The sequence below is a fragment of the Silurus aristotelis genome (assembly GCF_946808225.1).
Source record: "Silurus aristotelis genome assembly, chromosome: 13".
Taxonomy (NCBI): domain Eukaryota; kingdom Metazoa; phylum Chordata; class Actinopteri; order Siluriformes; family Siluridae; genus Silurus; species Silurus aristotelis.
The window spans coordinates 11,652,656-11,675,731 of NC_139586.1; the positions used below are offsets into that span (position 1 = coordinate 11,652,656).

At 40.1% G+C, this 23,076-nt stretch overlaps 1 protein-coding gene across 1 annotated transcript in view; it reads left to right on the top strand.

The window, feature by feature from the left end:
- Positions 1-23,076, top strand: part of ccdc102a (coiled-coil domain containing 102A) — a 42,434-nt gene that overhangs the window by 18,868 nt on the left and 490 nt on the right. The window contains exons 2-9 of the mRNA XM_083558538.1: positions 690-1,434; positions 3,299-3,516; positions 4,114-4,222; positions 5,145-5,261; positions 6,549-6,758; positions 17,813-17,983; positions 18,138-18,241; positions 21,423-23,076. The exon at positions 21,423-23,076 is cut by the window's right edge and continues 490 nt beyond it. Of these exons, the coding sequence (XP_083414664.1) occupies positions 781-1,434; positions 3,299-3,516; positions 4,114-4,222; positions 5,145-5,261; positions 6,549-6,758; positions 17,813-17,983; positions 18,138-18,241; positions 21,423-21,567 (1,728 nt within the window). The 5' untranslated portion in view covers positions 690-780 and the 3' untranslated portion in view covers positions 21,568-23,076. The remainder of the gene's footprint in view (positions 1-689; positions 1,435-3,298; positions 3,517-4,113; positions 4,223-5,144; positions 5,262-6,548; positions 6,759-17,812; positions 17,984-18,137; positions 18,242-21,422) is intronic.

Consider the following 23,076-nt stretch of genomic DNA (forward strand, 5'->3'; position numbering starts at 1 on the left):
TCAGAAGCTCAGTGACGGGCCGGGCTTTCTCTCACTTTGTGTGTGTGTGTGTGTGTGTGTGTGTGTGTGTGTGTGTGTGTGTGTGTGTGTGTGTGTGTGTGTGTGTGTGTGTGTGCGCGCAAAAATGCAGCTCTCAAATCTGATGCCTTCTTTCCTTGTTTTATTGTGTTTATTTAGTCTGGTCAGGATTCTGTTGTTAAAGGAGTGAACAGGAAAATGTCCAGGTTTAATGTTTATTTAAGAAAAATGCATGATAGGGGATTTTCCTGATAATTGCTAGCACATGTCCGACATGTAACAGTCTCGACACGGACAATTAACTCCTGAGATTTATATTCTTTCCTTAAACCTTTATACCAAACCCAGCTGTATTGTATCCTGCGATTCATAAATGTAGTTCTGTAATCGTCATTATTCAAGTTTTGTCAAACCTTCCTGTAAAAGTGTAACAGGACTGAAGTCTGTTGCGTAGAAGCAAACTTTACAATTTTTGTATCGGTATTAGACCAGAACTGACTTGACCTGAGAGATTGATTGTAGAACTTGTTTTTTGTGTACTATAGAAACATGTTTGTATAAATATTTGCTGATTTGTCTGCATATTTGTTATTTTTTAAATAATCCATATTTTTGTGTGTTTCCTCATTTTTCTCAGGATACTAAACACTTTTTTTGTTTTTTTTTCACAGGAAGTCATGGACGCCCAGCTCATGTCCCGAGTCAAAACACATCCATTAGTTTGCTAGCTTTCGTGTTTTTGCGCTAATCATCGGTTCGGTCATGAACCACACGCCCAGCCCTCACATGGCCGAGGCGGCTAAATCGGGTCTGCTGTGCGGCCTGGGCGTGGGTCCGGATCGGGTGCGCTCTCCAGACAGCATGACCCACACACCGAGTCCCACAGTGGGCACGCCCAGCGCCAGCCCTCCCCTGCTGCTGTCCCCCGGACTGGGCTGTGACGGTCTTGGCTCGGGAGCAGACTGGGAGAGCCGCGAGGAGCTGCGTCTACGCGAGCTGGAGGAAGCGCGAGCTCGCGCCGCACAGATGGAAAAGACAATGCGCTGGTGGTCCGATTGCACGGCCAACTGGAGGGAGAAATGGAGCAAAGTGCGAGCAGAGAGGAACCGAGCACGTGACGAGGTCCGTCAGCTTCGCCAGCGCCTCGACACGCTCACTAAAGAGCTGACTGGAGTGCGAAGAGAGAGACAGGAGCTGGCCTCTGATAATGAGCAGCTCCAGCTCGAGCTTCAGAGACTAAGAACCGATCAGAGCTGTCCTTCAAATGCCAACATCTCCTCCCCCGTCTCCAATGCATCCAGTGCCGATTCCGACAAACGGCACAGCCACGAGGATGAGAGTGTAGGAGACGGACCAGGTTCTCCAGAGTCGGAACCAGTCAGAGATGTGGGAACCGAGAGACCAGAAAGACAAAAGGTAAGTCATCGGAATGAGAAGAAAACACAAGAACAGGCAAAAAATACCCGATTGTCCTCAAGTTCAAGTGGTGCAGCTTGACCTGGTCCAACTACTCCTAAAATCTTAACTCAACCCACTAGACACTGTATAGCACATGCTCACTTATTCTTTCTAAAACACACTACGCTGTTTTCATCTCTTAGACATTTGGTTTGACTTCACCCCCAGTAGGTCTGAATTCCCCTCTTGAATGATTAGTTATACAGCAATGGGGTACTGGTACTTAAGCTAGAAAAGCTCTTCTACAAAAATCCAGTTTCTTCAACCAACACCAAAACATGGCTGTCATAAATGGAGAACTAGTGACATCATAGTCTTGGGGGGGTGGGGGGTGGAGTCATAATTTCTTAATCTACCTTTATTAACAGAAGTAGGATTTTATCATTATTTAAAAAATGTTTATTTGTTGTTGACAAATGCTACAGTATCTCAATATAATTGCAGATAATTTTTTTTAAGACTTTTTCTTATTCTCACACACATTATAAAGTGTGTGTATATTTTACTTTTAAGCTATTAGCACAGACATTTAAATCTTTATTTATTTATTCATTTATTAAGCTTCTAAAAAGCTTGGACCTTGTTTTTATTTAATCTTAGCTCCTGCATTTTCTAGTTTGTGCGTTTTCTTTTTTTTGATCCTATAAATAGCACCCAGTCTCTTTGTCCTCCTTTTCCTTTCTCCTCTTCCTCCTCCTTCATCTTAGCTTGGAATGAAACTGCATCATATCCCTCACTTGTTTCCACACACGCACTGTGCTCTCATTTTCCCTAATGTGCCTTTAATTACCTCAGAATAATTACTGCCTGTGGAGGTGGGGGGGCAGAGAAACATTACTGAGCAGGTTCTCTGCTAGAACCATGTGCTGGAGAACATCTGTGTCAGATTTGAAATATTTTTGCGCACACACACACACACACACACACACACAGACACACACACACACACACCTGTGTGTCTCATTATATAAGTAGATCACCCCATTGTGTGCAGAAACTCTTCTACTGCCTTCTGCTGGACAAAAGTGTCAATCACAATTTTAATGTTTCAGTTCTTACATCACCTTGATCCTGAGATTTAGCTTGAGGTGCGCACTGTGTCCTATTTTCATCCCTTCAGCCTCTTGCTTTTTTATACTGTAAACTCCATAAATATTGGTACCCTGTTAAACAGTGCATTGAGTGATTTTTGTTCAACGTCATGTGATTTTAAATTTGAGCTACATAATAAAGCTTCTTCTGGAGCAGATGATGCTAAACAATGTTATTTTGTTCTCATAACAAAAAGGTTTGGTGAAGGTCACGAGCTGATTTTTGTTTTTGCGATGTCTTTCATTATACATGTTAGTTTTTTAATAGATAAGAAATGTTATTTCTCCATATATTCTTTGCATTTGTAATTAGATCTACCTTATAATTAATATTTTATATATATATATATATATATATATATATATATATATATATATATATATATATATATATATATGAAGTGTCACAAATTTTGCCGAATACTTTAAATAAATGTTATTATACGTGTTGTCTCTATTTGATATTAAATAAAAAAGTTTCTTTAAAAAAGTTTCTATTTATTTTCTAATAATTTAATTAATAATAAATGTTTGTTGGTGAAGAGAGTTAGGATGAGTAAATTAGGTAGTTTTCTTTTTGTAGTTATGTTTGTTTCTTCTTCCCATGGAAACATTATGATAAGAAAAAAACTGTTAATCTCCAGAGTTGTTTCCCCTTGTGTTGTTTTTCCTACTGCTGTAATGAAAGTCATGTCTCTCGTTCCCTCTGAGATTGTCTCTCTGTTTCTCAGGAGCTGCAGCTGTTGGAAGCTCTGCTGAGGGCGAAAGTTGATGCGCCGGACTCGTGGGACGCGCGCAGTGTGAGCAGTCTTCGGTCGGCTCTGAGTCGCCAGGACCGGAACAGGTTGCTGTGGGATGATCTGGCGACCCCAGACGAGGACACCAGCAAACTGAACGCGCTCCAGCTGCGTCTTGACGAGTCTCAAAAAGTGCTGCTGAAGGAGCGCGAGTGAGAGAACTTTCCTCATATAATGTCTAAAGCACTTTTAGATCATGGTGCAGAGAAACTTTCCATAACACCAGAGAGGGGGACATTGCCATATAGCTTTTAAATAATACCGTAGACTATAACTGTTGACTCCCATAACCATTTTAAACATTTTAATAAATAATTTACATTGCATTATTATTGGTTTCAGGATGTTTCCTTAATGAGGACAGTGTTTTTAATTTATTTTTGTTAGTAGTTTTTTTTTTTAAACACCAGGCCATATTTATCATATTTTACCAAAGCTATCTGTGAATATTTTTTTAAAATAAAAAATTATTTTTAAACTTAAAATTATTTTCAAAATAACAAAAGATTTTTCATAACTGTAGGTGTGTGTGTGATTAATTACCAAGTGAGCTCACAGCATATTTACATTTAGTCCCTCACATAAAATTCCAGGCAAAGTCTTTTATAATGCAACTCAGCCAAGTCAGCTAACATAGACACACACTGCCACCTTCTCCTGCCTCCTCCTGTCAGTTACTTTAGTTCTCAGTGAATTATTGTTTTGTTGATATATGATTGCGATGACAGTGATGATTGTGTGTGTTTTAGAGATAAACTAGCGCTCAGTAAGAACATTGAGAAGCTGGAGGTTGAACTGAACCAGTGGAAGCTCAAACACGAGGAACTGAATAAGTGCAGACAAGAAGCTTTCAAACAGGTAAGAGAAGGAGTGCGCGCGCGTGTGTGTGTGTGTGGGGGGGGTAGAATTTGTAATACAGTGGAACCCTGTTGTACGAGCATAATTCGTTCTTGAAAATCCACTGCCTATCTGCTCCCGGACCCGCCCTCCATTTACAAACCGCCCCTCGGCCACGCTCCCACTGCCACAGTTAAGTTTTTGCTGCACTGAACAACGAGAGCGACTGAGAAGATAAATCATCAACTAAGCGACTGATGCGACCCTCCGCCGAAAACGGGGAACCGGCAGCGTGAGTTTGCTCGTGCCTTCGAAATTTGCTCGTAAAACAGGGTAAAATGTTGCGAGCAAGTTTGCTCGTATCTCCGTTTGCTCGTACTTTAGGTTGCTTGTACAACGGGGTTCCACTGTATCTAATGTGTACATTTTGTACCATATTAAAAATGCTATAATTGTAATTTACCACCAGGTGGCGCTCTGGTTCTGTTTAAAACCTGCATCATCTTGTGTGAATAAACTTTAGATTTTTTCTTTCCTTTTTTCTCCTAAGAGTGGATTTAATTATATAATTCATTATGTTCATTAATTAATTAATTGATAAATAAAGTATGCAGAAAGTAAGAACAAAATTGTATCTAAATTTATCAATATTAACATCAGCTGCATTAACACTCATTCCGAGATTGGATTTCACACTTCTGAGTTAAACTGAATTAAGGATCAGAATCGGATGAAGATTAAAATACACAAAAGGCAAATGTTTATCAGGGTGTTTATTTTCTCTCTTTAGTCTCCTTCTTTATTTCCTTTCTCTCTCTATCGTTCTTGCCTTCTCTTTTTGTTTCTTTTGATAAATGTTTATTGCCCTCTCTGTTTGTCTGTTGCTCTCTCAATCTTTTTATGTTGTTCTCTCTTTCTCTCTCTCTCTCTCTCTCTCTTTCAGTTGAACTTGCTGAAGGAGGTGCATCAGGATGAGCTTGGTCGCATGTCTGAAGATCTGGAGGATGAACTTGGAGCTCGGACCAGCATGGACAAGAAACTAGCTGAGCTTCGTGCAGAGGTGAAAAACTCACGCTGGCGCGCACACACACACACACACACACACACACACACACACACACACACACACACACACACACACACACACACATTATTGTAGTAGTGCACCTGCTCATCAGAAAAACAAATAGGGCCAAAATCTGACAATATTTTTTATTACCATAAGAGTACATTTTTTATTTATTAAAATTTATGCAGGTGCCAATAATAATTGCTTAAAAACAAAGTTATTTTAATCAAACTGACTGTGTGTTATATGACATGATATTGTGTGATAATTTGTATATCAAATGTGATTGGAGTTATTTATGTTTTTTTTATTTACGTGCCATTTTAAACATAGCCTCGTCCATAAACTGGTTTTATACAGAACTACTATGTCAAAATATTGGAATTGATTTATTGCTAATTCAAGAATCAGAGTGTGTTTGTGTGTACAGTAAGAGATCAGGTGTGTAAACATCATGGTTCATGATAGCGTGAGGTCACGCAACAGTCCAGGATCAAATCACACTTCCTGGTATTTGTGTTGTAAATTATATATTTACCCTGTCTTTCAGGGTGTGTGTGTGTGTGTGTGTGTGTGTGTGTGTGTGTGTGTGTGTGTGTGTGTGTGTGTGTGTGTGTGTGTGTGTGTGTGTGTGTTGGGTTTCAGGTCAGTGTTGCTTTCTTTCATGGAAGCACCTTATAATAGTGTTTTACTTTTAAGTGTTAACTAAGCAACCAATATTTACATTTTTCATAAATATAAAGAATTCTTCAGAGGCAGTAATTCACAAGTTGATTAATAAATACCTCACAGTGTGTGTGACTGTACTGTGATGTTATTTCTTTTATAGACACTATATCTGTAGCCAGTGATGGAAATATGTCTCAGGCCTGTGTGTGGTTCTTTAATGGTTTTTAGCTTAATAAGGGTTCTTCTTGGAACATGTGCTTTATGGAGAAGCACTCTGTATTTGTGTTTCTTCACAGAACCTTTTAAGGGTTCCTCCACATGATTAACCACAGAAGTAAAAAAGAATGGAAAAACTATTTATTTTATCTGTAATTCTGGAAAAGTGTGTGTGTGTGTCTGTGTGCTCAGAACCTCTTCTATTAGATAAATGAGTTGTTGGAGTGTTCTTTATAGAACCTGTAGAGATAACTGAAGTACATTCAAGTGTGTACATTTCCTAACTACTTTAATAAACAAATCAGTGGACGGTAGTAATGTGTGTGTGTGTGTGTGTGTGTGTGTGTGTGTGTGTGTGTGTGTGTGTGTGTGTGTGTGTGTGTGTGTGCGCAGATGGAGCGTCTGCAGGTGGAGAACGCGGCAGAGTGGGGCAGGAGGGAGCGACTGGAGACAGAGAAGCTGGCATTGGAGCGTGACAATAAGAAGCTGCGTGCGCAGATGGAGGACATGGAGGAGCAGCTGGCACGCAAACGCAGACAGGCAGCCAGCGCTCTGGACACCGACCTCAAGAGCATCCAGAGTGAGCTGTTCGAGAGGAACAAGGTGAGGGCAAGAGAACGCTGACCAATCGATAAACAAACCAACAACCTGTTGTTGTTCTGTGAACCTTTACAATAATCAATACAATTTGTTTTTGTTTTTTACAATATTATTTTTTTTCGTTGTTTTTATATGAAATCCCTGTGCAAATTAACATCACAGTATGAGGAAATCTCTTCATATTAACCGATTGCAAAAAGCTAGTGTGATATTCTCAAAAGCTAATCACACACACACACACACACACACTCACACACTCTAAAAAAAAAAAAAAAAAAGCCATGATGAAAAAAATTAGACCCAATACTAATGTAATACTATCTCTGACTGGTTACCAGTAATTATGCAGAGCGCTGGATTTTTACACATGGTTGTAAGTTATTAGTTGTATTATTTTTTTATGTGAAAGAAACATCAGAAAGTTCTTTAGAATATCTCACGTCCTTCATCAGCCACTGTAAACATCTGTACTATTTTTTATTTTTTTCTGTTTAAAGACAGACCTATAAATAACACATTATCCTGTAGGTGGCGCTAAGTGTAATTATTAAATAAGCACGTGTTAACTACTACATCACGATATAGGCATGCGCAGTAAACAGTGTGTCCTGATGAATGTACAGGACACACAAAACACCCTGAGTGATCTTTTTAGTGGTTCTCTATAAAACTGTTTATCTGAGTGCGTGCATCTGTGTGTGCAAGTTGTAGTTGTTTATTAGGTGAGGCATTTTAAGTTAGTGTGTAGACAACGCTATAATAAAATCAGACACGTTTATGAAGCGACTTGGCGTCCTCGCCTCATCGCCGTTATACTGCTGAGGGATTGACCGCATTTTCACCTGACCCTCGAATCCTGTCCCTCCTCCTGCCCCAATCCCAAATCATTTCAGTGCCCTGGCACTCGTTCTCTCTGACCTCTGTATGAGAGCTCGGTGTTTCTAACCAGAGACAGATGGGTTTTTTTTTTATTTTATCCAAACCACGGATTCTTACGTTTTAAACGCGCCTCCTGCACGGCGGCGGCACGGCGAACTCCGGTTATTCCTTTTAACACCCGGTCACTACGCGGTCATTTCCTAATTAGGCTTGTATGGTCAAGATTCGGTCTTCTTGACGCTTCAATAACCGCTCAGTTTTCTGATGTTGCTTTACTGAATGCCGGAAGGTAAATCTTAAAAATAGCAAAATTGAACAAACACATTTTTTTAATTTTCATTTTTTTTACACTTTAAAAATGTTAAACAGGCTTTTATATTATTATATTATCAATAATCTGTTTTATGTGTTTTCCATACACGTCTCTATGAACGGGCGGTTACCATAGAAACAATAGACCTAATAGATCAAAAGCTTTATTATAAATTACTCTTTCACGTTATAGTTGAAACCTCCGAGCCACACCGACTGACCAATCAGATTCGAGCATTTTACCACGCTGTGGTATAAAATATTAATAGCAAAGTATAGTAATTAGGCTCTTAAGTTTGATGTATGAGGAGCATCTCTTCAGTTTAGTGTTTAAAATCATAACCATTTTATGATAACGTACACTGTAGATTGTAGTAGTACATTCTAAGATGCGTATGATTGATGCAACTCTGACGATGTGTGTGTGTGCGTGTGCAAGGAAGCCCAAGCGCTCGGATGAATCTCTTTATGAGCTCCCATTAGCGCTGGCAGAGATTTATAGTGCTAGTTCGTAGCTGTCCTCAAGTCATCAAGTGCCGAGTCACCTGCTCCTTTCTCTCCATTCACACTCACTCCAGATGAGATTGTCGTGTTGTAACACCACTACTGTGTACCAAAATAATAAACAACAAATTGTCAAAAAGATTTATTAGTGCTGTTCAATAATCCAGTAGGAAGCATATTTGTGATAAGCTCCGCCCCCAAACAGCCCAGAATGGTGCATGGTGTTCAGCCCTCATCACGGGCATTAAATCGGTCATAGTAAATCTGGGCCTTGGAGTGTTCTTTTACTGATTGTAGCTCGTCATTAGAATCCACACCACACTTTTCAGAGAAACTCCACCCCTCTGTGTCCTGCTTTAGGTGGGATTTCTTTAGAAGGGGTGGATGTGTTTCTTTAAAATCCAGCAGCAATAATTAAACGATGCAGCAATTATTAATTGGAGAAAAATAAAAGGACATATGCTGTAAGTGTGATGTCTTGTGATCGTTGTCATCCCAAAGCATCAGACAGGAACTCTGAAAGATTGATGAGGTTCTTTTAAAACTGTGGGACAAACGGGTCGATGAGGGAACGCACAGGGCTGGAGAAACAGGAGCAAGAGCAAAGTGTGATTGATACCGAAATCATTGTGCTGTCCTGACCCCGACTCACTGTTTTCTCTTCTCTTCCTTTCTCTTCCCATCTCTTCTCTCTCTGTCTTAAAAATTTAGGCTCAAAAATAGAGCCCTAACTGGATAAAATGGGTCAGCTTTCTCCAAGGATTAGTTAATAAAGATCACTAAATTGTGGGTATGTAGGTGTTAGTAGGTGAGAAACCTGATTCAGAGACCAGAATATTGTTTTTTATTTTAGGAGACGAGTCTTAGCTACTTTCACTTGTAACATTTGTTAACATATTTGGATAACTTATTGTGATTTTAGCTATAGCCCTTTTTTTTTTTTTTTTTTTTTTAAATAAAAAAATAAAAAAATAAATAAATTATATATATATATATATATATATATATATATATATATATATATATATATATATATATATATATATATATATATATATATATATATATAATTTAATTTTTTTCTTGTATTAAATTTTTTTTTTTTTTACTTTTTTTTTTTTTTACTTTTTTGCACTTGTGTATAGAGTATATAAGATGCAAGTTGCATTTTTCCTAGTGCATCAGCATCGTTCCAACATCTGTCCAGATGCCAGCTCATTCACACAGATGTTACGCCGCCCCCTCCTTCCTCCAGTAGGGGCGGAGCCAATCTGAGTAATTAATGAGGTGGTCTCGTTGCTCATCTGTTCATAGTCGCCTGCAGTGTGTGTAAATCTGTAGAAAGCAAGCTTACTGGTATTGACAAGCCATGTGTGAGAGACAGACACACATACAGAGTGTCAATGTCTGTGCGTGTGTGTGTGTGTGTGTGTGTGTGTGTGTGTGTGTGTGTGTGTGTGTGTGTGTGTGTAAATGAGCTCCTGTAGCGTGCACTCACTCCGTCTGGAATAAAGCCGGTGTGAAATGGATTGTTTTGCTTCTGAGGTTTTCAGCTGCTTCTCCAGGGAGGTTCTAAATATTTGGCCTGATGTTTTGTTTCTGAGTTTTCTCTCTCTCTCTCTCTCTCTCTCTCTCTCTCTCTCTCTCTCTCTCTCTCTCTCTCTCTCTCTCTCTCTCTCTCTCTCTCTCTCTCTCTCTCTCTCTCTCTCTCTCTCTCTCTCTCTCTCTCTGTCTGTCTACTTGTCTGTTTTGCTTTGCTTCATTCACCCTCTCTCTTCCCCCTGTCTCTTTCTCTGGTGAAGGTAATGATCGAAGTGACCATGGTGTTGACGGTGTTAATGATTGTGATGACAGTGTTAATAGTGGTATTAAATGTAATGGCTGTAGCATTGGAAACTGAGGCGTTTAAGCTGAGTGTACCGCAAAACAGGTGCCAGAGCCATGTATACCAACAAGGACTGCTCCTCCATCTTTAGGCAGAGATCAGGCGAGGGTGAAATTTTAGACAATACTACTTATCTGTGCAAGTCATGCAGGGTCTTACGTTAAAATACACCAGGGCAGATTTTTCTTCGCTTTTGATTGAACTTGCATTGCGCAGGTTCAAATGGTTGCTACATCTGATCGTGGCAGCGTCAAATAAATACAAACGTTTGTCACTGTACCATCTCCTGACCCCTGACCTGTCTAAAGAGCTCCCATTAGCGCAGGTTCCACTGTGGCGTCTGTTCTAAACGAGTCCATTATCACCTGCTGCTGCACTCTATTTATGAGCCTCTAGAGCAAACTGCAGAGTTTCTCCTGCACTCATGACATGCCATTACTGCTGATCTACAGCCGTGTGTGTGTGTGTGTGTGTGTGTGTGTGTGTGTGTGTGTGTGTGTGTGTGTGTGTGTGTGTGTGTGTGTGTGTGTGTGTGTGTGTGTGTGTGAGACAGAAAATATGTACCAGTTATACTTTTTACAGTGTAATGTTGTTTAATTTGATTTGGAAGAAAACATTGTAACTGTAACTAAATGTACATTTGAGAATTTTATCCAAATACAATATTATGGATTTTGAGACATGTGCATGTTGTTTATATGCAGAAAACTAGGTAAAAGGCAAAACGCACAAGAATCGGAAAGTGCACGACTGGAAGGAAGTGCACAAATCTTTGGGCTTTTAACCGAAGAGCTTATGTAGGAGTGAACAGAAGAGACGATGTTACCAGACTGCTTCATACCCATTAAAAAAAACAAACTGTCCAGGTGCCAAAAGTTTATGAAGCTGTTATTCATGCAAATGGAGGATTTTCAATGGAAATAATTTTAGCATGTATATGTATAAAGTTTCTTTTCGGCTTCTCCCGTTAGGGGTCGCCACAGCGGATCCTCCGCACGTTTGATTTGGCACATGTTTTACGCTGGATGCCCTTCCTAACGCAACCCTCCCCAATTTATCCGGGCTTGGGACCGGCACTAAGAGTGGCTGGGGATGGTTCCCTGACCGGGAATCGAACCCGGGTCGCAGCGCTGGGAGCGCTGCATCTTAACCACTAGACCACCAGGGGACCTTAGCATGTATATGTATATATTTCTATATTTGTTTGGTTAAAATAATCTTAATACTAAAAAAATTATCCACTTTTTTGCTTATAATCATGCATGTGTTTCTAAAAGAACATGAAAGACTTGTTTAAAAACCTTTGACATAAATTCCAAATACAGCAAAAAAATATTAAGGGAACCTTAAATCATCACAGTATAACACCGTCAGTTAAACTTTACAGATATCAGTCTAAGTCAGGATGTTTTAGTGATTTGTGAAGTATTTTCACCTGATTTGGTGCAATAACAAGAAAACCTCAAGACAGTTGCTCTCTCTCCTTATCCTTCATTGCAGATTTGTCTTAGTTTAATGTTTTGTTAAAGTCACTTGTCACTACTTGTAGCATAAGGCAGTACCTGCAACTCGGTCAAGTTGCACAGTTAGTCCAGATCCTCCAGGAGGCACATTTCCTATGTGTTATTGCAAGGAGTTATGGTCTGTCTTCCAGACCAGTTTCAAGAGCAAGGACGAGATACCGGGAGACAGGATGTTACATAATGAGAGCTGGACAGGGCCAGTAGATGGGCAAAAACCCAGCAGGACCGGTATCTGCTCCTTTATGCATGGAGGAACAGAAGGAGCACTGCTGGAGCTCTACAAAACAAAACACTGCCGGAAGCGATTGGTGTTAGTTTCTGAGCAAACTGTCAGGAGCAGACTCTATGAGAGTGGCAACATCCTTCAGTGGGACGTGTGCTCACAACTCGGCACCATGCAGCACAATTGCCATTTGCCAGAGTTTACCAGAGGTTTTGTCAGTGGTACCCTTGCTCAACAGAATGTGAGCAAGTTCACACCGCACGCGTGTGACCAATGTGAAAAGTTCTGGGGTACATTATGCTGCCTGCAACTACATCCAGCTAGATTGGTTTGTTGTGGGTCAGTGACTGTCGGGGAGGAATATCTTTGGAGGGTCACACAGACCTCCAAATGCTAGCCAACATCACCATCACTGCTATTAGGTACAGGTACAAATCATTAGAGCCATTCTCAGACAGTGCCTGACCTCATGTGGCCAGAGTGTGTAGGCAGTTTCTAAATGATGAAGGCATTGATCCCATTAACTGGCCCTTACATGCCTCAGACCTGACATTAAGTACCAGAGCATCCAAAGCTGTTAAGTAGCACCACAGATTGTCCTGAAGCGCACTGATGCCCTGATTCATGTATGGGCAGAGATCTTCTAAGACACCATTTGCTCTCATCAAAAGCATCAGTGCCATACAGACATATGGGGCCATGCACACTAATTAATATATATATATATATCCCACTTAGAAATCATGGAGGGGTCTGAAATTGTCATCATAGGTGCATGTCCAGAAAAAAAATTTCAGAAAAATCCAGAAATAACAATGTATGATTTTTTTAACTATTTATTTGTATGATACAGCTGCAAATAAGTATTTGAACCCCTGAGAAAGTCAATGGTAATATTTGGTACAGTAGCCTTTGTTTGCAATTACAGAGGTCAAACGTTTCCTGTAGTTTTTCACCTGGTTTGCACACACTGCAGGAGGGATTTTGGCCCACTCCTCCACACAGATCTTCTCTAGATCAGTCAGGTTTCTGGCCTGTCGCTGAGAAACATGGAGTTTGAGCTCCCTCCAAAGATTCTCTGTTGGAATTAGGTCTGGAGACTGGCTAGGCCACGCCAGAACCTTGATATGCTTCTTACAGAGCCACTCCTTGGTTATCCTGGCTGTGTGCTTCAGGTCATTGTCATGTTGGAAGACCCAGCCTCGACCCATCTTCAATGCTCTAACTGAGGGAAGTTAAATCTCGCAATACATGGCCCCAGTCATCCTCTCGTTAATACAGTGCAGTCGCCCTGTCCCATGTGCAGAAAAACACCCCCAAAGCATGATGCTACCACCCCTATGCTTCACAGTAGGGATGGTGTTCTTGGGATGGTACTCATCATTCTTCTTCCTCCAAACACGTTTAGTGGAATTATGACCCAAAAGTTCTATTTTGGTCGCATCTGACCACATGACTTTCTCCCATGACTCCTCTGGACTCCCTCTCCATCCGAATGGTCATTGGCAAACTTAAGACGTGCCTGGACATGTGCTGGTTTAAGCAGGGGAACCTTCCATGCCATGCATGATTTCAAACCATGACGTCTTAGTGTATTACTAACAGTAACCTTGGAAACGGTGGTCCCAGCTCTTTTCAGGTCATTGACCAGCTCCTCCCGTGTAGTTCTGGGCTGATTTCTCACCTTCCTTAGGATAATTGAGACCCCACGAGGTGAGATCTTGCATGGAGCCCCAGTTCGAGGGAGATTGACAGCCATATTTAGCTTCTTCCATTTTCTAATGATTGCTCCAACAGTGGACCTTTTTTCACCGAATACTTATTTTCCTCACTGTATGGGTATATATATATATATATATATATATATATAAAATATATATAAAATAAATTCATTAGTGCTGCAGGTCAGCAAAAAAAATGCAGCATTCGTCCTCAGTGGACTCATCATACAGGGGAACAGAGAGGAAAGAGGTGAAGTGAAGGTGAACATTCAGAGTGTGAAAAGTGAGGATACGAAATGTGCTGAGGAACTGAAAATAAGGAGAGAGATGAACGGCACTATCCTGCAGGACAGCGGTCCACTCGAGGGAAATTGATTTGAGGTAATAATGGGGAAATAAAAGGTGAATAGGGTGAAGGAAAATTAAAGGTTGCTGGAATGTCATGGTGCAGTGAGAGCTGGGTTGCTTTGGGGCTCGAGGTTAAAGGTCATTTTCAAAAATGAAAAACTTGCCACTTCTCCAGTTAAGATCAAAACCTATTCCTGCTATTACAGGTGGTGTGTGTGTGTACATTTTATCTTATGAAGTGGTTAAAACAGGCTTTATCCTCTTAACAAATAGCAGAATATATACAAATCTGAATCAAAAACTTCTAACTGAAGTTATAAGAGAGAATTATAGGATAAAGGTATAAAACACTAACATGATTGCAAATAATAGATGTATGAATTACGTTCCGATATAAATACTAGTGTCTATTGAAAACTGTTAAAAAAGACACAATGGTTTTTATCATTAGTGTTCGTTTTTGTATTAACGCCAATGGTAGTCTGAGGCCAGAAATGTCTTTGTTAGACAGCTTGCTGTGATGAAGGTATAACGTGTAGTGTCAGTTACAGATTTACTGAGTAAAGGTGTCTCTATACTGATTGTTCTAAGTCTAGGGTGTCTATATAGTAGAACTCATTTGAGGGGAAGAATAGCTGCAGTGGTTACTGCTGACAGAGGGAGAGGGGGAGCAGCCATTTTGTTTTGATGTCACTCCCTGAACTCTGAGGTGAGGAGAGCTATGAGCTTTAAAGGGGTAATGGGAAACGCTGTTTGTGTAGCTGCTATAAAGTCATGTGTTGAGAATAATTTTGATATAATGGGAATAACAAAGATACCACACAATCTGTGTTTTATGCAGATGCAAATGGAGAAATGAGTAGGAGGCAGAAAGGTTTCACAGAGCATCTGGTTAAGATAGGATTTATTTATTTGTTCTTAATGTGTGAAAAATATATTTTATAATTTTCTTTTATTATTCTTTCAAGTAATGTTTAGAGACTTATTTTCCCAAGATATTTTTAATCACATTGGGTTATTTTGCGCAATACAGCTATTTTTATTTATTTTTTTTATTTTTATTTTTTTCTCTCTGTAAACATGTTATTGTTTATTTATTTATTTTAGCTTAATATTCCTGTTATTAGTTCACTAAATAACAGTTTCATTAAAACTAATCTACTCTTTTTAAATTAACTGTATTTGTTAAATGCAACACACACACAAACACACACATACACACACACACACACACACACACACACACACACACACACACACACACACACACACACACACACACACACACACACACACACACACACACACACATACACAGTGTACCAGACTGTTAATTAACAGATTTAATGTAAAGAACCTGTTTTGTCTCAGACGAGCTCTGATCAGCCTGCTCCACAGTCTCCCACTGGGATTAGAGTTAATCACTCTGTCTGATTTTGCAAAACACCATTTACCTCCGTACACACACACACACACGTACACACACACACACAGACAGAGCGATCGTATTACACACTCCATATTCTGCACATTCCTTCTATCTTCAGTAAAACACAACTGGAAGGTTGTTGTGTTTTCCTGTGACCTAAAAATCAATAACACGCTGCAGCCTGGGACATTTTTACACACACACACACACACACACACACACACACACACACACACACACACACAACACACACACACACACACACACACACACACACACACTCAGACACAAGTGTGTGAATACACATCATTATCTTCCCCCAGTTGGCTGTTACATTGATGACAAATTACTGCTTTAATTATTATATATTTTTTTTATTATTATTATTGAAGTGACTGAGCCAAATGACTGAGAGCCAAGCACTATGGTAAATTTAACAGTTTAACATGTACATATATGAGTTAAATGTGTGTTGATTCATTTTAATTCTTTTAAATAAAGCTGGAAATGAAAACTACTAATGAAATACAGACGTATGTTTCGTACCGAGCTTTACCAGCCTTTAAACACTGTAGTCCTCTTCCCCCTGTAATAATACACTAATTCATATGTTTAGGTAAGTATGGAATGATTGAATTCCTTGATAAAAACCCAATGCCCACCTCCCCATTTCAATTGTTGATTTGCTTGCTTTATGTTGTTTAAGTGTTTTTATTGTTTAGATTGTAGAGTGGTATTCAGTGTTTATTTTTGAAAAAGTGTTTTTTTTATTTTTTATGTTTATTAGTTATGTAATTTTTAGAGTTTTCATTTTTTTGTGTAGAATGTAAAGTATCTTTCCGAGTTAGCTGCTTTTCAGTATTTATTTATTTATTTATTTATTTATTTATTTATTTATTTATTTATTTTTAGTTTTATTGCAATAGTATTTTTAGTGTCCTTTATGTTCTTGAATTTTGCCATCATGTTAAAAGAGCTGATAAAACTCAGGAATTTATAATTTTTTTATTATTATTCTAATTATATATCTTATTAGTAAGCATAAGTAATGCCCGCTGATGTGGTGGAACCTGACCAGCACGGGTGTGTTGTGTGTGTGTGTGTGTGCGTGCGTGTGTGTGTGTTTGTGGTGAGTCATCTAGTATGTGAGTCAAACGGATGGATGGATGGATTGAAGGATGCACAAGTACACAGCCTCAAAGCCTTTTATTCAAAACTGCTGTTTAATAAAGATGCGGTTTTTGTTTCATTCTTATTTTGACTTTCTCCTCTCCTGCTATCTTTCTCTGGCATGTAGAAATCTGTATCTGTCAGAACACCTGCATCTGTACACTCTCACGGGTTCAGTTGATTTGGTGTGAAGAGAGATTACAATAGTTTCTTCATGAAGCTCTGTTTTGTCCCCCCGTGTGAAATAAGGGATGAGTTTATATGCAGATAAGGATGATCAGTGTGAAAAAGGATCGTGAACAGGAAGTTTCTGGAAACCTCTTCACACAGTTGTATTCTTTGTGTGCTTCATCACCTAATAAAATTTTTTTTTCTCCCCACCCAAGTAAGATCCAGCTGTTGGCGTGTGACATCACCAGGGTGTGTTTAATTCTCATTGATAACACGTCTGTTATCTCAGTCTGACGCAGATCAACAACGAGACCTGTCAGCGGATGTTATTTGCAGTCTACCAATCTTTAGATGTATTAAGGGTTCTCTGGGAAATAAATAATATTTTCAGAAAGTCAGATCTACAACGCTTATTTCCAAGAGACTAAGTCCTGACACCGGACTTTTCCAGCCATATCGGGTTCTGTTCCAAACTGTTACCACAAAATTGTAGTTTCAGATCTCAGATTTATTATAACACTATATTAAGTATATAGGATACAAAAATAAATCTGTTTAAAATGAATGCCTTCCAACATAGTGTTAGCTGCCTTTTTAATACACAATCTCTGCACAAATGTTGAAAAAAAACAAAAACAAATGAAGGGTTTAAGTTGTACTCTGAAGTTTTTGAGAAATTTTGAATCCTGAAAGGGTTCCACTAAGAAACCCTGGACACTGGAAGCTAAGAATACTTACATTTTACAAACATTACATCAAAAATAAAATGACTATGTCCTGTTTTACACACATGTTTTTTTTTCTTTAATTACTTGCCAAAGCTTCTGTAGAGTTGCAGTGTTTATTCTTTGTATGTTATTTATATGTTTGTTTGTGTGTGTGGATGTTGCAGGAGTTAGCAGACTTGCGTCATGTCCACACAAAGGTGAAGAAGCAGTACCAGGAGAAGACAGCGGAGCTAGCTCACGCTAACCGGCGCGTGGAGCAGCACGAAGCAGAGGTGAAGAAGTTGAGGCTGAGGGTGGAGGAGCTAAAGAAGGAGCTGGGTCAAGCCGAGGATGAGGTTATTGTGCTTTTGTCATTGAAAAATTTATAAAAGTTTGTTTTGACAGCTTATCAAATAAGCCAAACCGTGTGTGTGTGTGTTTTAAATGGTATACACTGGAGGACATTGTCTACAGTGTTGCTAATTGTGTGCGTGTGTTTGTGTGTTTCAGCTGGATGATGCTCGTAACCAGAGTAGGAAACTGCAGAGATCTCTAGATGAGCAAGTGGAGCAATCGGAGAACCTTCAAGTTCAGCTGGAGCATCTACAGTCCAGGTAGCACTAAAACACACACACACACACACATACACACACACACAGTTTGTAACATTCCAATTTGATCAGTAACTTGGGTCACTCCTTTTCTCCACAGCTCTCCGGGTGTATTTGTAGTGTGTAGCATTTAGTCCTTTAACTGCTCAAACAAACTCACTCTCTCTCTCTCTCTCTCTCTCTCTCTCTCTCTCTCTCTCTCTCACACACACACACATCACACTCTCTGTGTTCTGGCTCGTGACTCCCGCATCCAATCTCGAGCTGCCTAGCCATGGGTTACCGTAGTAACAGGGAGACTTGAAGAAGCCTGAACCACCACCCCCCTATCAAGCAGATGATTCTAGACACACACACACACACACACACACACACACACACCTAGACACACACACACACGCACAGTTTATTCACAAAAGAAGAATTCATAAAACATTACCATTTTGTTTACTATCAAGCTAAAATAAATTTTTCATCAATCAAGATTATAGAAATGTCAGTGTTGTATTCTGTTCTAAAAGAGATGAGACAAAAAGGGACTGATACAGAGAAGCAGAGAGACGGGAAATAATTGAGACTACGAGAATGAGAGAGACACAGATATACCATGTAAACAAGTGTGAGAGAACGTTAGGTGTGCTGGAAGGTCAGGGTTCGATGTAGTCATTGCAATGCAGAACAGGGTGGAGTCTCGTGACAGATGGAGCATGTGTCGACGGTTGTCATGGAAACTGAGCATGGCCCGGTGTAGTAGGATTCTGGTTGGGGGTTGTCACGGTGACCAAAGAGAAGCAGGATTTACAGGGTAATAAATATAAAATTGAAATATTGCTGTTTGGCCATTTGGGAGCCGAACTAAAGAGTCACTTTTTTTTTTTTTTTTTTGCTGAGAAGTCAAATGAACTGACTTACTGAAACGGGACAGAATTTGAAAGGGAAACTCTTATTGGTAAGAAGTCAATTGGTCTGACTCGTCAAAAATAAACTGACAAAGGTGCAAATGGAAATGGATTTTTTGGCTTGTGTCAAAAAAAATAAGAATGAATGTAATAAAATCTAACACATTAAATCTTGCAGTAAAACATCAGTTTTCACACAGCGGCGAGTGATAGATTTTTTTTAAATGCAAAAATATGCAGGGAATCAGAGATCTGAAGACGTGCAGCACGGTGGGATTGTCTTTCTCCCACACCCACACAGATTTTTTTTTTTTTTTTTTGCCATCTCTTGAGTAAGCAGAATGTCGCTAAGCGACCTCATTTGAAAAGCTTTTAGTGTTTTAGCAAGTAAGTGCGCTAAAAACTGCATAATGTGTAATTTAGCACTATTTAAAAGCAGACGATCCTGTTGGTGCTGCACCGTGCTCTTCTCCCAGAGAGATCTGTTCCTATAGAGTGTTCTATAATTAATAATAAAACAGTGTGTGTGTGTGTGTGTGTGTGTGTGTGTGTGTGTGGTAATATTCTGAGTAAAGGTGTGGTTTGATAAACTGTTTTTTGCCAATTGTTTAATTCCTCTTACACCACAACAATTTACTCACAATTGCAGTGCAGGCATGTGTGGAGAGGGTCTATCTAATGTTTACCTGGTGTGTGATGGCACTCATGTTTATCAGGTGTGTGGCGGTGTCTTTATCTGGTGTGTGCATGCGTGTTTATCCGGTGTGTGTGTGTGCACGCGCGTTTATCCGTTGTGTGTTGATTGTGTTTTTATCCAGTGTGTGGTGAAGGCGCGCGCGTTTATCCGGTGTTTGTGTGTGGTGGCGTGTTTATCCGGTGTGTGTGTGTGGTGGCGTGTTTATCCGGTGTGTGTAAGGCCGCGCGTGTTTATCCGGTGTGTGTGTGGGTGGGTTGGTGGGAGGGTGGTGGTAGGATGTGTTTATCCAGTGTGTGTGGTGGTGTGTTTATCCAGTGTGTGTGGTGGTGTGTTTATCCGGTGTGTGTGGTGGCGTGTTTATCCAGTGTGTGTGGTGGTGTGTTTATCCGGTGTGTGTGGTGGCGTGTTTATCGGGTGTGTGGTGGTGTGTTTATACAGTGTGAGGGCACGCACGTTTACCTTGTGTGTGTGTGTGTGTGTGTGTGTGTGTGTGTGTGTGTGTGTGTGTGTGTGTGTGTGTGTGTGTGGGGTGGACCGTGTTTATCCGGTGTGTGTGTGTGGGACCGTGTTTATCCGTTGTGTGTGTGTGTGTGTGGGACCGTGTTTATCCGGGGTGTGTGTGTGTGTGTGTGGGACCGTGTTTATCCGGTGCGTGTGTGTGTGGGACCGTGTTTATCCGGTGCGTGTGTGTGTGGGACCGTGTTTATCCAGTGTGTGGGACCGTGTTTATCCGGTGTGTGTGGGACCGTGTTTATCTGGTGTGTGTGGGACCGTGTTTATCCGGTGTGTGTGTGTGGGCCCGTGTTTATCCGGTGTGTGTGGGACCGTGTTTATCCAGCAGGCAGGATGTCTTGCCGACATGAACTGGAATAGACTTACAGCCTTTATGATCCACTTTGGGCACAGAGAAAAGTGTGTATTTTACTGAATCTGCATGCTGTATTTTACCCCCTCTTGTATTTCCATCCTCTAATGCACAGATTTCAGACTGCACAAAGACAGATTGTATTGTAAATGAAATTTAGAGTCGAATCATCATAAAACACACCTCGCTTCTCAGGACTCACACGCTGATAAATCATCCCATAGGTTTTTTACGTATTTTTTGTGATTTAACGAACCTCTTAGAACTCAGGACGTTTGGATTAAAACATCTCTGTTTCTGACTGCAAATCTCTCTCCAGGTAAAACAGTGAAGTGGTGTTTTGTGTGTAATTTGTAAAACACAATTTTGAAATGTTTAACATCAGGGTCAGGAATGCTGAGGAGCTCCTAATTCACCACCATCGTCTTCACTACGAAATCAACCAAAAAACAGAATACACTGTACATGTTTCCATGACAAGAACATTTTCAGGAAATCAATATATATATATAATTTATTTATTTATTTATTTGGGTTCAGGGTTTGTTAACACACTGTTGATTGAACTTAAAAAATTTCTTGAAAATCTTTATTTAGGTTTTTTGCTTTAGAAGAACAAAGAAAAAAAATCTTCATGAACTCCTTCAAGACATTTCAAATTTTTAAAGCTTCCTGATGTTCTCTTCTCGTGATTTTTTTGTTGTTGTTGCTCTTCTCTAATAGGCTGAGGCGTCAGCAGAATCCAGGTCTGTTTGGGAAGATGAGAACATCGTCATCGGCCACGTCACGGTTCTGCCCTGATGACCCCGAGCACCCAGTCAGCGACCCTGATGAAGAGGAGGACGAGCTGCAGATTCAGATCCCTTGAACAATATATTTACCCGTGACCTTTACCCTGTCCGGCCCGTACAGGACCCATGACGGGTTCTGATGTGGAACCGGTACTTTGAGACATAGGATGGGTTCTGATGTGGTTCCCGTACAGAGAGCAGCAAGAAGACCTTGATCAGGAAGTGGCATCATCTAACATATTTCACTCACGTCGTCTATCATTAGCGTTTCCACTGAGCCGTGTGCTCTGATGGCGCTTTTCCACTGGGGCTGTACGGTATGGTACAGAAAACTACAACTGCCCTGTATCTGTTTAAAACTGCTTCATGGTACCTGTGAGAGTAGGTGGGCCTTGTTGGGGTGTGACATCACTTTCTGGCATTAAGCCTGAACACAAACAACAACAAAGAACCTGAAGGCTTTTGTTTTTTGTTTAATATAACGATTAATAAATATAGCACATGGATTACAGTATGTTGAGATGATCAGTCAAGATGGTGTTTGACCAATCATCAAGCTGCACCATTTGTAGCTCCACCCACTTGTTCATGTTTACGACGTGTTACTGTACCGCTCCGTTACCGTCCCAGTGTAAACGCGCTATAATAACTCACTTCAGCTTTCTATACGGTTTTTATATTCCTTTGAACAGAATGCAGTGTCGTGTCGTGAGTTCTCGCTCAGTGGGTTGTGTGTGCTGTGTAAACGTCCTTTCCAGGTTCACACGTCTCCGTTGTATTTGATTTGGTTCTTGTATGTGTGTGTACGTGTACGTATGTGCGTGCGTGCGTGTCTGTGTTACTGTGGTAGAGAAGAGGATCATGGGATTTGGGGTTAGTGTTCCGACACACCTAGCTTAGTGTCTGGTTAGGGGCCTGTCTTGAGCCATGGAACTACAAATTATGGATTATGAAATCTAGTCAAATATGTCATTGTTTTTGAACATATTGGTTTTGTTTTGCTGCACAACAACATTGTCTTAGTAAAAAGGGGCAAGCCAAACAAAGCAGAGAACATATGTTCTAGAAAATAATATATATACAGTTAGCTCCGAACATCCGACTTTATACATTTTCGAGATCCGAACACGGCTACCCAAAAAAACGAGAGAAAAAAAAAAAAAGAAAATCCAAATATATTGGAAAAAACTTTCAAAATCTGTGCGTGCTATATTCAGATTTGACAATTCCGCAAACAGAGGGAGAAGAAGAAGAGCGCCTGGCAGGCATGCATTGTGGGGCCGAGACACATCAGTACAGATAGAGCAATCCCCCATTTATCTAAGTGGTTATGTTCCAAAACCACCCGCGATAAACCTAAAAACACGATAAACAGATCCCACCCCAAAAATTATATTTTATGTTTACAGTACTGTACTGTATTAAAATGTTCCTTCATTTCATAATTAATAATTATATTTTTATTAATACATTTCATTATGTCCACATAGAAACAATTCTCTATAAGTTCTTTGGTCTACTGTGTTATCCGCGAGAGACCGGAAAAATCTGGAAACAAATGAGTTATATGGCAAATGCAATTCCAC